The sequence below is a fragment of the Periplaneta americana genome, chromosome 16 (assembly GCF_040183065.1).
Source record: "Periplaneta americana isolate PAMFEO1 chromosome 16, P.americana_PAMFEO1_priV1, whole genome shotgun sequence".
Classification (NCBI taxonomy): Eukaryota; Metazoa; Arthropoda; class Insecta; order Blattodea; family Blattidae; genus Periplaneta; species Periplaneta americana.
In genome coordinates, this window is record NC_091132.1 from 75792907 (window position 1) to 75810203 (window position 17297).

The window sequence follows — 17297 nt, forward strand, 5'->3', positions numbered from 1 at the left end:
ACGAAGTGCTTATAAGATCAAAAGCTACAAGACTGATTTACAATGGAAATAGGAAATAATTGTATTATTGTTGGAAAGAGTGGGTGAAGAAAGAACTATGCTGAAACTGATCAGGAAGAGAACAAGAAATTGATTGGTTAGAAGAAACTGTCTACTAAAGAATGCACTGGAAAGAATGTGAATAGGAGAAGTGTTCGGGGCAGAAGAAGATATCAGATGATAGACGACATTAAGATACATGGATCATATGCGGAGACAAAGAGGAAAGTAGAAAATAGGAAAGATTGGAGAAAGCTTGGTTTGCAGTGAAAGACCTGTCCTTGGGCAGAACACTATGAATGAATGAATTATTTATTCGTATTAGCACTATTACACAAACTGACATCAGAAATTAAACTTTGTTAAATGTCTGTATAACTTTATGACTCACTCTGTGTGAATGCTTAAGGGTAACCATTACTAAAATGAATAGAAGCAAGATTCCAATAATTTTGTTGCACTAGAAGGGCAACTAATTAAGTACTGTACCGGTAATGTATGTGATATTTTAAAGATAGGCCTACAGAGAGAGAAAGAGCTTTGTTCACTTTTTTCCAAAAATGAGTTATTCATATTATGTGGAATCTGATTCCATGTAGTTTAATCTTACACATGAAACACTGTGATAATATGAATGATGTAGGTTCTATGGCAGATTTTAGATTTGGCACACTAGGATAGAATATGCTAAAGACAGACTCTGCTGAACAATTTGCTAAAGTGGACAAAGTTCGTTCTTTCCCGGTACCCTTCACTTTAATAATAATGAGTACGTACAATATGTCCTTGTTCTTTGAGCTCTTTAGGACTTTGTAAATATCTTCCATCCTTGATTCTCTTGCAACATTAAGTAGTTTGATGAATATTGCAGCTGAGCGGGCAGTTCCTAAACTCTCATCCTTCAGATGATCACGATTATCTTTCACAAGCTTATGTAACTAAAAGAAAAGAAAACAAAATATTTTATAATTACAAAAGAATAATTATTTTCTAGACTAAACAGGAAACGATTAGATTAAAAACAGGAGTTCCATTATTACATTTCATAAAACCATGGAATTAAAAAGATACTAACATCTAAATTATAATGATAAAAATATGCGAGTTTTAAAGTTATAAATTTTTCAACTATATTAAGTACTAGTTTGTCTTTAAATTTTTCTCATTTTCTAGCTCTGATATTTCATGGACGTGTATCATTTTTTTTCTTCCATTTCATTTATTGTATTCCATAGTTCTTAAATCACAACTGAAGCTTTAGAACGTGCGTTTTAAGTAAAGAGTTATAGCCTACTTTTTTTTTTTTTTTTTTTTTTTTGGAGAGATGAGGTGAGATGGAGCTGAGAATGCACCATGGATTACCTGACATTTGCTTTACTGTTGGATTGAGAAAATCTGGAAATAAATCTGGAATCGGGCTAAGCAGGAATCAAACCCAAGCCCAAACTCTGGATCAGCATGCAAGTGTGCAATAAACAATAAAAGTACCAGTACATTTTACTTTATTGTTATATTGGTTATTATTATTATTATTATTATTATTATTATTATTATTATTATTAACTCCGCCATTGCCGGTCCCAAGCCCGGATGAAAAAGGAGGAGGGGAAGGAGTAACATCTTGTAAAAAAACCTTGGTTCAGCTGGCTCCGGCTGATAGTACCTTGTAAGGGCTCCTTGCCAGGATTACGGCGAAGACCTCAATGGCAGAATCGGCAGAGAAGTAGACCATCAACATGGCGAAACTGGCGGAAGAGGCAACCCTCCTGATGGGGCTAGTACACAGGGAGTAATGATTATAATATAATGCTCTGAGATGGCAACCTCATCATGATCTTACCCTACAAGAGGTTGGTAACCTCTTTAGGGGACATTATCTTACTCAAAGTCTCCAATGGTGGGACCAGTTTTGATTTGACTGGAGTGGAACGGATCTTATGGTCCATACCGTAATGCAGATGATGATGATGATGATGATGATTATTATTATACTTGGGGTGTACTGAAAGTAGTAACATGAGCTGCTGCCGGAAAGTCAAAAGGAAAAGCAATGGCAAAGGAAGCTTTTAGGAGAAAAAAAAAAGCATCTTCTGGAGAAACAACTAAGGGTCCATATCTGTGGAGTAATGGTTAGTGCGTCTGACCGCAAAACCAGGTGGCCCGAGTTCGAATCTCAGTCGGCGCAAGTTACGTGGTTGAGGTTTTTGCCAGGGTTTCCCCTCAACCCAATATGAGCAAATGCTAGATAACTATCGGTGCTGGACCACGGACTCATTACACCAGCATTATCACCTTCGTTTCATTCAAATGCTAAATAATCTGGCATGTTGATACAGCGTCGTAAAATAACTCCCCCCCCCCCCCAAAAATACGGAGAGACTAGTGCAATACTTTGTGTGGCATGTGACATTGTATGGGGCAGAAACATGGACATTACGATGAAGTGAAGAGAAGCGACTAGAAGCATTTGAAATGTGGATATGGAGAAGAATGGAGCATGTAAATGGACAGAGTAAAAAATGAAGCTGCGTTGGAGAGAGTGGGTAAAGAAAAAATGATGCTGAAGTTGATCAGGAGGAGAAAGAGGAAATTGTTGGGTCACTGGCTAAGAAGAAACTGCCTACTAAAGGATGCACTGGAAGGAATGGTGAATGGGAGAAGAGTTAGGGACAGAAGAAGATATCAGATGATAGGCATTAAGATATATGGATCATTTGCGGAGACTAAGAGGAAGGCAGAAAATAGGAAAGATTGGAGAATGCTGGGTTTGCAGTGAAAGATCTGCCCTTGGGCAGAATACTATGTATGTACGTACCACCACCACCACCACCACCACTAGTATATTATTATTATTATTATTATTATTATTATTATTATTATTATTATTATTATTTTGTATTAATCGGCATATTGTACATTACACGAAATTTTAAATCCAAGAGCAAGCAGGAGTCTTTGTTGGATTATCTGATCTTTTCATCACAATTCAATAACAGAGATTTTAGTTATATCTCTTCCATTAATAAAATCAAAGGAATCTCCCGTCTGTTCTACCAGTATTTGGAAGATAGGTCCTCTGTATGTATTTTGATGGAACTGATTTTATTTTCTCTCTATTCCCAATACTTTCTCTTTATGTTCCCAATAAACGTTACTGAAGCACTGAATATAAATGTTGCATTTAATGTTTCATTTACACATTAATATTAATAAACTTACTTACTTACTGGCTTTTAAGGAAACCGGAGGTTCATTGCCGCCCTCACATAAGCCTGCCATTAGTCCCTATCCTGAGCAAGATTAATCCAGTCTATATCATCATATCCCACCTCCCTGAAATCCATTTTAATGTTATCTTCCCATCTACGTCTCGGCCTCCCTAAAGATCTTTTTCCCTCCGGCCTCCCAACTAACATTCTATATGCATTTCTGGATTCGCCCATACATGCTGCATGTCCTGCCCATCTCAAACGTCTGGATTTAATGTTCCTAATTATGTCAGGTGAAGAATACAATGCGTGCAGTTCTGTGTTATGTAACTTTCTCCATTCTCCTGTAACCTCATCCCTCTTAGCCCCAAATATTTTCCTAAGCACCTTATTCTCAAACACCCTTAACCTATGTTCCTCTCTCAAAGTGAGAGTCCAAGTTTCACAACCATACAGAACAATCGATAATATAACTATTTTATAAATTCTAACTTTCAGATTTTTTGACAGCAGACTGGATGATAAAAGCTTCTCAACCGAAAAATAACAGGCATTTCCCATATTTATTCTGTGTTTAATTTCCTCCCGAGTATCATTTATATTTGTTACTGTTGCTCCAAGATATTTGAACTTCTCCGCCTCTTCAAAAGATAAATTTCCAATTTTTATATTTCTATTCGTACAATATTCCCATCACGAGACATAATCATATACTTTGTCTTTTCGGGATTTACTTCCAAACCTACCTCTTTACTTGCTTCCAGTAAAATTCCCGTGTTTTCCCTAATCGTTTGTGGATTTTCTCCCAACAAATTCACGTCATCCGCATAGACAAGAAGCTGATGTAACCCGTTCAATTCCAAACCCTCTCTGTTATCCAGGACTTTCCTAATGCCATACTCTAGAGCAAAGTTAAAAAGTAAAAGTGATAGTGCATCTCCTTGCTTTAGCCCACAGTGAATTGGAAACGCATCTGACAGAAACTGACCTATACAAACTCTGCTGTACGTTTCATTGAAATACATTTTAATTAATCGAACTAGTTTCTTGGGAATACCAAATTCAATCAGAATATTATATAAAACTTCTCTCTTAACCGAGTCATATGCCTTTTTGAAATCTATGAATAACAATATTAATAAACACCAACATAAAATAGTCGTCTTATTTTATTCCTGAGCACTAACTCTGCACTTGCTTAAAATGACAAGAAAACCACAATTCAGTGTCCACTTTTCATAGGACTGTTCATTTTGCTTTGTAGCATTCATGCTGCTCCCTCCTAAACTACATTTTCCCATTTTCTAAGAAATGTCTTATCCTTACAGTGGGACAATCATCCTGACAGGCAGCAGGTTCTCTCTCTGTCACCAGAATCTGTTTCGTGAAGGTCGTCTTCGAGTTCTTTTCAACCTCTTGAACAGCTTCTTCGAGGGATGAAAGCTTCAGTGGTACAACTTTGACAGAGGAACCTAGAGGAAAAAAGTAGAAATTACACTGTACAAATTTTCTTTTATACTCTTCCACTTCGTTTATAACTAAGTCCCTATCCTAATGACAGACACATTAAGAGAAATCATAAGATAAATACTTTTCAGAGAGCGTCAGTGTAAATAGAAGATAAGTGACGCACCTGTCAAAGTTAACTGCTGGGTTGCTCTAACAGAGCCACCAGCATCCTGCCGCATTCCCACCACCATGTTGTGGGTTTCATCTGCCACAACAGTCTGCAAGACTGACATATCATTTGATAGCCTATACTTCGCTTCTCTCTTCGAGGTAACTATAGTTCCCATTACCTGCAAGAGGAGTATCAAAATCAATCACCTAATGTAAAAATACTTTCAAATTAAGTAAGCTTTAGTAAAATCAGAGAATTATATGAACTAACATATTTCAATTAAAATACATTTATATGTTGTTGTTATCTAATGCTTGGAATTTGGCAGTGAAGCCATTAGCACTCTTGCTCTTCAGTATCTTTCTGTTATGGATCCAGAAGATAGAGCTTTGCAGGTTTGGAGGTGGTCTTTGTTTTTCTTGGGTTGCAAGGTGGTGAAGTTCATTTCATAACCTCTCCTATACAAATACCATCCTCAACTGCTCGTGGAACAACTTACTTTTATAAATGAGGCACTGGGGACAGAGTATTGGTGGCATGACTGTAACAGCACAAATTTAAGAAATACTATTTCATTAAAACCTATCCAGACGTTTTAAGATAGTAACTCAACTGCTGGTTAAATTAATGCCTAGCCTGTCACGGGTAGAAAGATGAGCCACAAGTAGTGGTTATGGGGATTGGTCGGTGGACTCAAATATTTCCTCCCAACTAGGTCCAATGAATTTATTGACCAAAGACAGGTGAGGGGGGTTTTTGAATGAGTGTGTGGTGTAACCACCATAATCAATTAAAAAAGTGGTGCCCACTTAAAAACGGTTACATTCATACTTAAAATGGAGAATAATGACAGTTCTTATAGATAAATATTCTGGAGTTGAAAGTCTCTCATTCGAATCTCCAGGAGGGAGTATTTGCAAAACAATATCATGTTCATGCCAAGTACTCATATTAAGCAAGTTATTTTTAGCCTTGTGTAATAGATAAGAGTTAAAAGAATGGGCTGTAATCATAATTACCTAATATTAATATTTATTACTCTCTTCACTCACTACTTTTATAATTGGCAAAATTACCATCCTCTACTATAGATTTTATCACTGTTAGTAGTAATCATTTCCTTCGTCTCAGACTGAAGCAAAAGGCTGCAACAAATCTTTGTTCCTCTGCTATTAGAGTTTTATTTAACCCTTAAGCAGTCTCGTGAGGTGTTGTCAACACCCCAGTCACATATACGGAGCTGTTAACTGCATACTGAGTAAGTCTGTACTTCTGAAACTTTCAGTACCTTTCTTAGAATTGGTAAGACAACAATAATCGTAAACATGTTTGAAATCAGAATTCGCTTACTGGAGATAATAACGGTTTAATTGGTGTGGGGTAACGCCAACTTACTGCACTTCTATTGTAAACAGTGACAGAGACTAAACTGACCATACTTATGTAACAATAACAACAGATGTTGAGTACCGGTAGTGACAGAAAAATCAAGAAAGTGATCTGGAAAGGAAGATAAGTATATCATGATTAGGAGTGAATAGACGTTCGAATATTACATGAGAAACCAATATTGAAAAATTACCATTGTGATAGGTATTAAAGTATTTCATATAGTTGTATCAATTTAAAAAGAGCGATTTTTTAAATGTTCACTAAAATAGAGCCCATAAGAATCCATTATATTTGCGATGTCAGCAACACCCTGCATGACTCTTAATGTTACCAAGTTAGGCGCGACTCCTTAAGGGTTAAGGACTCTTTCAGTTAAATACCATAATTCTCTAACGTGTGCTTCCCATCTTTTCTTTCCTTCCAGAGGAAGCCAAAGCAAGGATTTTCTCTTCATTTAAAATCTATCACGCTTGGTCAAGTTTGAATCCTTCCTTCTCAAAAAAAAAAGAAGAAGAAGAAAATAAGAGCAATAAAGAAGCTGCTAGTTGTAAAGCAAGCCAGAGTGATAATGCTACAATTGAAGGATCCCATCACATAACATTCAGAAAAACAAACACATCCATCGCATTAAAAAAATTGGACTTTGGATTGTAGTTTTAATGAATGTGTTTTAACAATAAAATTGTGTGTCTACAAGTAAAGAATACGTGTTTTTATGTAATTTATTTAACTTATTTAACTAGCTAGCAAGTACAAATTAAAATTATAAAACAAAAATGTTTCTAGCCACTACCATAAGAGCCAGGCTCATGTACGGTGTGGTCTTAACCAATAATATAAGATAAAATTTACAAGGACAGTTTACTAAATACAGTAAGTAACTTAATTCAAACCAATAAATAACACATAACACACAAGAGCAAAAAATAAATAAATAAAATAAAATAAGAGAAAAAGAGAGAAAAAACACATTTAATATAAATTGACAATCAGAAGAAGCCAGTAATATTCAATAAAAACATGAATATAGTCGACAGAAATAAAAGGTACAAAAATACACACATTTGTTAATATTATATACCATGAATAATTTTATAAATTTCTTTTTTAAAAGCTTCAATTTTAAAATATTTCAAATTTGGAAAATGATTTGTAATTTTATTATAAAGTCTTGGGCCGAAACTAGCACTATGTTAAGAGCTGCACTTGTATGACATTTAGGCTCAATTAATGGGAAAGTAGACTTTTGTCTTCGAGTACGATATTCATGTCGATTAGATTTATGTTTTATTTGATTTCTGTGGTAGTAAGTTAGTAAACTATATTTATAAATTTCTTCAATAGTTAATACTTTAAAATCTGTATAAATTAAATTTGTTGGATAATCCATATTTTTGGTTAGACAAATTTTTATTAATCTTCTGTGTAATAAAATTAATGGATTAATACAGATGACGCTACTCAACCCCAATTTATTACACCATATTCCATTAATGATTGTACTAAAGCTAAAAATATTATTCTCAATGCCTCCTTAGTGATAAAATTTCGAAGTATTCTGAATTTATAAATAACATGCACGTTCATTTTTCTCAGAAAATGTGTTTCAATGTGTTAAGTTATTTTTATTTCGCACCTTCCTTGATACGGTACATTGACCCCCAGTTTGAGAAATGCTGCTCTAGACCAATGAAGACGACTTATTAACGTTTTTCCTGCATCTGTGCTTCTTCATTTTTCTTCTGTAACTTTCTTTTGCCTTCTCCTGCTTTAGAAATGTTGCACAAGAAATTTGAAGTTTATGTTCATTGTAAGTAGTAGATTGATAATATAATTACCTTGTCAGGATGCAGGATGAAAGGCACTGTTTTTCCTGAGATGCAGTCAGTCTTACTCTTGAGGAATGTCTGTGGATCCAGTGACTTATATGAAACCTGACATTTGCCAGATGCATCCTTCTCTGTTTGTGTCACATCTAGAATCTGAAACTGTATTTATTTCTTGATTAATAGAGATAAGCATGTGCCCAGTATCTATCTATATGATTTATAAGAATACATTTCAGTTATGAGGTACATTTCAAGTGACAAAACAAAAATGTACTATTCCACCCTTTTTTTCTTATTGCTGTATGTATGTATGAATAAGATATAATTATTGCTATTTCATTATTACATAGGATTAAATCAATAACGAAGGCAATTTATTTAATATTGGTTATTGTTTAATATTGTACTCAACTTTAATTAATGTGATGAAGAAATTTTATTTTCTTAAATCTAGTTTGTGAGCGATATGAAGGTCCATATTTTGCTTGATATTTCCTATTTTGGGCACCTATAAGAATAAAATAAGGAAAAGGAAAACTCTGTCAATTGTAAATTGTTATGCTTAATTAGGATCTATTATTGTAAGATAAGTAAATACCTGAAAGACACTAGCAACTCCTTTCTTGAGATTCACCATGGAAAGGTCCTCTCCTTCTGCTAGAAACACATGTTCAATCTTTCCTGTGTTCCAATGTACCAAGTATGGCAAGTTTTTCAGACTCTCAAGTTTGGAAGTATGAACCACAAATCCTTCTGGTTCTGGCGCTTTTCTTGATTTGATGTGCAGTTGTAATGAGGACAACTACTGGCAAGAAAAAAGTAACTGTTAGCATCTTGGCAAATTGAAAATACGCCATTTAGATATGAATGGTTTTCTAAATATAGGTTATATTTGAAGTCCAAATAAATTATTAACGTATGGACACACCTTAGTCCTTGTACCAAAAATTTGTTTCAATCAGTGGCGGTTCCTTGGGGGAGGGAAGGGAGGAACGTCCTCCTCACATTTTCTTCTTTTGAAAGTAAATACCAAATAAAATATGTGCCTTGAAATTCGAGGAAGATTCGATCATTTTTAAGTTCACAGCTATAAGAAAAACTCGGTTGATCGAGTTTTAAACGACGCACGCTCATGTGCTGTAGAAAACTGTGAGAAAGATGCGAGATTGTCTGTGTAGAGGAAAGGCACTCCATTCCTCCTCTACTGCAGTTAACACACATATACAACAGCGCACTAGCGGCCAGAGAAAGAAGCAGAGTTTTAAAGCAAGTAAATGAACGGAGATGGAGGAGATCCTCCTCTGAATCAGTCATGGGCGGGAAATAGAAACCGACTGGTCGTGCAGCAAGCTCGCTACCGCTGCCACCTAACGATGCTGCATTCAACCAGACTATAACACATCTAGGAGGAGACACAACAAAAACAGTTTTAACGCAACGCTATGAAAGACACCATGTAAACTTTTTAAAATTATAAATAAAAAATATTATTCATTCCACTTTATATAGGCTACTATTCATGGTTTGAAACTTTCGTGGATATTTGAAAGTTAAAGTCGGGTTTATGTAAAACAAAGAGGAAGTAGTTCTACGTAGTTGGCCCCTGAAATTCACTTCTATTCATTGTTTACTAGACAGGGCAACAGCCAAGTTGTCAGTTTTGTACAAATATACTTGAAACTGAAAGTAGATACTCCAAACTACATCATTTTTAACATAAAAAATTAATCGGCCACTGGCAGCTTTGAACAATAATGATAGCATGAATTTAAAAGAACTGACATTCTTCAAAAGCATGTGATACTGAACTTGTAAAATGTACATGTGGCAACACAGACCACGTGGGTGGTGCAGTGTTCTCGCTTTCCTCAGATTATTTCCCATTTCCATTTCCATTTCCGTAAAACAGTTCCGGTTACGAGTTAGTAGCTAGTCTCTTCCAACACGTGTGATGCTGTAGTGTGCTCGAAAAATGCTACGAGGTTGTGAATTTCCTTGTAATTGTTAATTTGCGCAATTATTCAACAATGAATGGAAGTGAAAACATAATATATTTTGGACAATTTAGGAGATTCAGTTTACAAGAACAGATTATTGCTATACAGAAGGGAAGGCCAACCCCAACACTACCTGGTCTTACACGTATGCATGTAGGCTAATTTGTAGCATGTTTCATTCAAGAAGGTGTCATTTCGTGCCGTTAACTTCTTTCCTCCATCTTAAGAAATATGCAGGAGCCGCCACTGGTTTCAATTAAAGTGATGTACAGGTCAAGTTAATTGTAACTTACATAGCAAACAAGAGAAATCAGTTAATGCTGATGATTAGTTTATGTAAGTTAATAAAAAAACACACACCTGTTTTAAGAACTGCATTAAAATGAAAAAGAACCAGAAAATTATGGACACTGAGTTAAATAGTAACACACCAAACTTTATTATTTAAAGTAAAATTAATAGTAACTAGACATATTTCAAATATGGTTAAGTGCAGGTAAAATATAACACACATCATTAGAGGAACATCTGTAAAATCAGCTTTTATTATTGGACACCAGGTTTTCAGTCTCCAAGAGATCACTGCAATTATTGGTGGCAGTGGACAGAACTTATCCTTTCTCAAATGAAAAAAAAAAAAAAACAACAACGGGAAACAAACTAATATCACAGTCTAGTATATACAGTCACGAAGCTTGAGTTGTGAGGGTGCTAGGAACAATAGACTGTGTCGGTACTATTTCACATTGTCTGTAATGAGGTGGTATTAGCGATCCTAGTGGTTAGCAACTATCTATGGATGCATATTTACTACGTATTGAGCTTCGTAACTATATATATACTAGACTGTGCTAATATATTCCTCAATTTGGCGCCTCTGTCCCCGTTGGAAATGACGAGATTGGAGATGCAGGTTCAACACTCACTTCCACAGATATGATAGAACGTTAGAAGACCTGCAAGCTGATAGTGTAGATAGTAGATGACTGATGACTGCTTTGGAAAAGGGTTCACTAGGTATGCCATCTTTTCCGTGTAGCAGCAGCAGCAGAATTTTACTTAACAATGCTTTTAATTGCAGAGGTTATTCAGCGTAGAAATTCAATGACAGCAAGACATTACCAACGAACTTTGCATGGGGCTCTCTGTCAGGGACAAGGTTCTTTCGAGTTTCATAAATATATGTATGACATGGGTCCTTATAGCTTTACTCTCCTCCTGGAGGAATATGCTAAAGAATTTTATCACCCTTGAAGTCCATCGGATTTGAATCCTCGAACCTCAGGATCCAATGGCCAGCATGGTAACCATCAGATCACAGAGACTGATTCCCATGCAGGGGTGTGCTGGAGGGAGCTCACGCGAGCCCTTTGTTAAATTAGCTCATATGGAAAGATCAATGAAATAAACGAACTTATCTAATTCAACCATCTTCTATTTTACCTTCTGCTAAAGCGATCAATTGGAAATATAGGACTTTAGCGGATTTTGCACTACTTGCTGGAAACTTTCTGTAATTATTATGATTCCAAGATTTCGTGGAGAATAACTTAATAGAAAGGAACAATGTGCCTTTGGCATTAACTATATAGTTGGCTATATAGCCAAAGCAAAAAAAAAAATCGCGAATGTTATCACCATTGTTGTTGTTTAGTCAACTGTCCGAAGACAGCTTTGAACCTCAAGAGTAACACCAATAAGACATCACTCGTGAGGCAACTAAGCCAGGAGATAATGGATTAGGGTGGCCAGTTCCTTTTCTCCTCCATTGCATACTTCACTGACTAGAAACATATTACACTAATCAGACTTCAGATGTATACAAAGAATAACTGTTCTTTCAGCAGCGCAGAATATAAAAGAGGCTTTAGTGTAATGAATGACATTGCCATTTGTGAAAGAAGTAAGCTTACAGTCTCCCACTTGTCCAGTTTAATGAGTATTAAAATTATCAGCAAACCTATGAAATTGTGCTATCCTCGCTACTGACACTCGAGTGCATTCCGCAGCTGAGCTGAACCCATTGTTGAACAAAATGGCAGATTGGAATTTTTAAAAAATTTTATTATTATTATTTTTTTAAATCATGTTTTATTTAACGATGCTCGCAACTGCCGAGGTTATATCAACATCGCTGGTGTGCCAGAATTTTGTCCTGCAGGAGTTCTTTTACATGCCAATAAATCTATCAATATGAGCCTGTCGCATTTAAGCACCCTTAAATGCCATTGACCTGGCACGGGATCGAACCCGCAAACCCGGACACAGAAGGCCAGCATTCTACCGACTGCGTCACCCAGCCGACATTATTACTGACTTTTTTCTACAGCAGATTGGTTTGGGTTGGAGAACCATTGTATAATGGAAGGTTCCTAATAAAATTTATTATTATTATTATTATTATTGTCGTTGTAAAGTAACGATTATTTCCCTCTTTCTCCGCTATCTCATAGTCCTCTTGGCTATCTCCCCCCCCCCCCCGACCTCTTCGGATTCGACTCTCGTTAGCCACGGATTCGACTTTTATGATGTCACAAAACGCAGCTTTAACCGGTAAAATACAAATCATGTACGTGCGCAAACTTATGATAGTATTTATAAACAGTTTTAAGTATTGTTCCTCAGTGTTTTAATAGATATTTATAAATTAACCCGCCATAGTGTTTGTAGTGCTTCAGTATCGTCAGTTCTGTTGGAAGATAATAACTTGCTATTTCGAAATGAAACATTGGAGGTTAGGCTATAATTTTATTATGATCCACACGGAACACTGTGCTAAGATTCCGATGCTACTAAAGAATATCATCCATCTAGTTATACGGATTCGAGAGTGAAGGAATTTAAAATGTACAATTAAATGTTAGTGAACAACTATGTGTACATTAATTGCAGTGCTCATCATTGCATTCTTATGTTTATTTAAATTATGGTGCACCTGTGGCGGAAACTCATACAAAACAATCAAGTGAGAACTTACGTAGGATAGATAACGTTTACATCGTTTAAGAATTTTACTTTCAATCCTTTCGCAAAAACGCTGAAAGGTTTTATATTACGTAACTAAAACTGATAATGAACTTGTGAAATAATATTTTTTGTTTGCAAACATTCACCGCGCGTGGATTGAGGAACGTTCGTTTACAGCTGTACTGAAAGAAGAAAATCTGTGTCTAGCAGGAGACGGGTAACTCGGGTTCCCCCGAACTTTCGGCAAAATATGTCTCATTCAGCATCATGAACCTCAGTGTAAGATACTGAATTTTATTATTCAGGAGTGCATAACAAAAGGTTAGGTGAAAAATTCTGCTTGCGAGATGCTATCACATAATTGTACCGAAAGGTAACAATTAAATTTTCTTTACTGATACATAAGTTACTGAGATAATAACATGATAAAATAAGTTCCCGGACATTCATAACAAGTTTGACGTAATTATGGCATGTTGGAAAATCTTTGGTGAAGAAAAAGTTCTGTATTCCAAGAATGGAAGAGCTCAACATTATGCATAAGTCTAATCATCTCTGGTGGTCCAGCTACATGTGGAAAGAATTCTGAACTGCTTATTGAAAAATTTACATCCATTTTGAACATCTGCGCGGATCGACAATTTTTAAAAAGGTACGTAACTTGAAAACATTCATATTAAAAATGTCAGTTTTTTTTACCATTGTAGTTGTAATATATAGGTTGGAAATTAACTATATCGACTAACTTTGAGAGGTTACTCAGGGGTAGTGGCTGAGTATCTTGATGTAAGGAACCCATGGTCTCCTGTACCTTATGCCAGAGTAATTTGATGTTGATGTATTAGACACGTCTTATGTCTTTTGAACTGTTTAATATATTGCAAACAAACATTAATCAACTCATAGGCGGAGAGGGAACAGTTTCCTTGTGGGGGCAAAGCAAAACCAGGGCGCGCTTCCGTACAGGGGCCGCGGCATTTCTCTAAGGTTAGAGCCCAGTTTAGGTGTGTGTGTATTAATCGAAAAAAAAAAAAAAAAAAAAAAAAAAGGCATATAAACATGCGTCCTATTCTCAATATTTTCTAGCCCCTAATTTTCGATTAATACACACACACCTAAACTGGGCTACAGCCTTAGAGAAATGCCGCTACCCCTGTACGGAAGCGCGCCCTTCTTTTTTCTGCATTGTTCTGCAGTATGATTCTTCATACTTCTCCCAGTGGCGGCCTGAACACCTGCAGACTTCTAACACACGAGTACAGGCTGTTACAAAAGAAACATTACAGTGCTTCCATTCCTCAAAATAAATTAGGAATACAAAATCTTACACGTTTAGAAATTTAAAATAAATATTATAGTCCAGAGACATGATCTGAAGACATTAATTTGTCAATTTAGTCCAGACATATGATCTGAAGACATTAATTCGTCAATTTGAGCACAGAAACTTAATTATAAACAAAAGCGAGACAACTCTTTTGAATTTAATATTTTATAATGTTAATAGTGCCCCCCCCCCATAACTCCGCTTATGAATCAACTACTCATTACCCTCTGACATACGTAGGCCCTACTGTAATATTGGTTGCATGACTTACATTCAAATTTCGTGCAATACGGCGACTGCTGATGCAGGATTGTCATAAACTGCATTTAAAATTTCCTCTTCAAGATCGGGAGTTCGGACTTATCTCATGGCTAGTATCATGCGTACTCTTCACTTTTAACGGAAGGACCCAGTTTCTCGTAGGTGCCTGCTGTCCGTCCGAGTGGTTATGTCGCAGGGTTGTCGAAACGGGGGAAATCACGTGACAGTTACTTAACCGGGTCCTTTTCTTTAAATTATTTTGAACAGCTGTATAATATCACGTAATTCCGTACAGCAAATATTTTCAGGAAAGAGCCTAACAGGCCAGATTCTAGCCTTTACATAGGGGCCAGCAGAAACGGTGGGGGAAACCGGGATGCGATATAACCACTCGGACGGGCAGTATATACAGCTGTAAATGTGGTGTAATGAGGTTGCCGTCATGCGGGAACATCTCACTATGGTCGGCATTTTATACCTTCAGCCGTTCTACAGTGATCGCAGCAAATCTACCCAGCTCATTCACCTCGTATGCTGAGAAGTCGCGTTCTCCTTGTACGAAATGTACGGTAGTGGCAAAAAAACCGGACCGACTGAACAATTAAAAGTCCCCGAAATGAGCCACTGCGCATGCCACGCCCGCATTCACAAGATAGCGAGTAATCTATTGAAATTGTTGTAGTTTCGACTGCTGACGTAGCCCATTTCGAAAGCCATTAGAAAATAAGCTGGTAAAATTCATGTTCTGGGAATAATAAGTTAATTAAGTAGTAAGATATCGCTGCAATCGAAAAGTATTGGGATTAAATTTGAATAAGGAACAAAAAAAAAGTTTCCTTCCCAGGCAGGATTCGAACCACGAAAGTCTTAGTTACCAGTCTATCGTACTGTCACTGTGAACAAGGCTCTGAAATCAGCTACAGGGGTCGGTCCGATTTTTTTTGCCACTACTGTACATGTGCTGACCACTGCTCTATAGTGTCATTGAGTAGCTCTTTCATTGCATCCTGCATATCTGCTAAATCTTCATAAGTAAGCCCATCCATACTAGATCACTATTAGCTTAAAGCGCTACAGGAAACCAAATCTCGGGCAGGACTGAACACTGTGTTCTTATTGTCATACAGCAGTAGATTTCGAGTCTCTTGGCGAGATAATGAACTTAAATCAGCGAGTACCCTGACAACCAGTCAAACGACACTGCGCTGAGTAAACACGCACAAAGGAAGTTTGGTTCGAAAAATGAAAAAAAATTCCGCGTGAATACACACAAAGGTAATTCAGTTTTAAAGAAATACAAAGCAAAGCCGAAAACTCGTACAACAGTGTTGTATATGTCGCGTCGTTGAGGTAAAGACTGCTTGTGAATGTTTCGAGACGTCGAGATTGATCACTCCCGAAGTCCCGAACGTCAAGCAGCCTTGAATCGCCACAGTTGTTTATACCCGACTGAACTTTTATCCACTTTGGCAACTGTTATATATGTATAAACAATCAAGTAGCCTATTTGAAACATCATCTCTACCTTTTCAGTGTACAATAATCCTTTCCTCAGTCTTTATTTAATTACTAGGCCCTTATGAAAAGGCTAGGAATTTTCTTTTCATATTTTTGAGATCAAGTGTGCAATCTCAAGTAAAACGATATTAACGTTATGTTTTATGTTCCTTAGAAATGCAAATTTATTTGAGAATTGTTTTTATTATATTTATATAACCATAGGTAATATATAATAGAACCAGAACATTTTGATAACTAATATACTGTTGTGTTTTGTCTTTTTGTCTCATTTCAACATTTATAATGTTATTTATTTCAATGATACAGTATATGTTATTCAAAGTTACGAAATCTTTCCACGCTGACCAAATGCTATTTCGAGAATGATGAGCGAGACTCGAAGCGTACGAGAATGACGAGACGAGACGAGACTCGAAAGACAAATACAACGAACACAGCGAGCGAGAGCGGCAGTTAGTTTTATTCATCTCTAATCAAAACATTCAGTCAACATTCCTGAGCAATCTCTGAAATTTTGTTGATAGAGTTCGTTTCTACTCTGTAGAATTATTTGAGGAATTGTTGAACTACATCTTCCTATTATACGACTATTTTTTAGTTCACTACCCTTTTACCATTACTTCATAGTTCTTTGTTTGGAACGAATCATTATGGCAACTAGTGTACCTATACTCGTGGAAAGAAAAAAACACCGACATCACGTCATTTAAGGATGCATATATTAAGACTGTACATATAATAGGCTACAGGTCTTGTAAGTACTTTTTAAGATACACAGCCAAATTTTGAGAGCCAGGAGCAAAATACAATATCCTTCTTATGGTACCTTTTCGTTATCATGTGGTTTATATTTACAAACACAAGACCACAGCAAGAACATTTTGGCTGGTAGAATTCCTAGACATAGAGGTGCTCATTCTCCCTGCTGCGTCAAATCCCCCCCCCACTCTTTTTTTACAGACTTTTTCTTAAGTACCTAAATGATTGCCACATGTTTCGCAGACCGTGTTCATATTCATGATCGAAAGGTATAGCACATGCTTCACAGGCGAAGCAGCGATCGTTGTCGAAACGAGGCCTATTTGTAGGCTGTTGTATAGCTTAAATAAAAGTGACGCTTTATGGTATTATCAG

The 17297-nt window shown here is 36.4% G+C and overlaps 1 protein-coding gene across 4 annotated transcripts in view; it reads right to left on the reverse strand.

Annotated features, from left to right (window-relative positions):
- Window positions 1-17297, reverse strand: part of Mtp (microsomal triacylglycerol transfer protein) — a 133003-nt gene that overhangs the window by 13865 nt on the left and 101841 nt on the right. For all 4 annotated transcript variants that reach the window (XM_069849621.1, XM_069849619.1, XM_069849620.1 and 1 more), the window contains 5 exons: window positions 8689-8892; window positions 8100-8249; window positions 4882-5047; window positions 4575-4720; window positions 817-977 (listed from right to left, as the gene is read on the reverse strand). In XM_069849621.1, the coding sequence (XP_069705722.1) occupies window positions 817-977; window positions 4575-4720; window positions 4882-5047; window positions 8100-8249; window positions 8689-8892 (827 nt within the window). The remainder of the gene's footprint in view (window positions 1-816; window positions 978-4574; window positions 4721-4881; window positions 5048-8099; window positions 8250-8688; window positions 8893-17297) is intronic.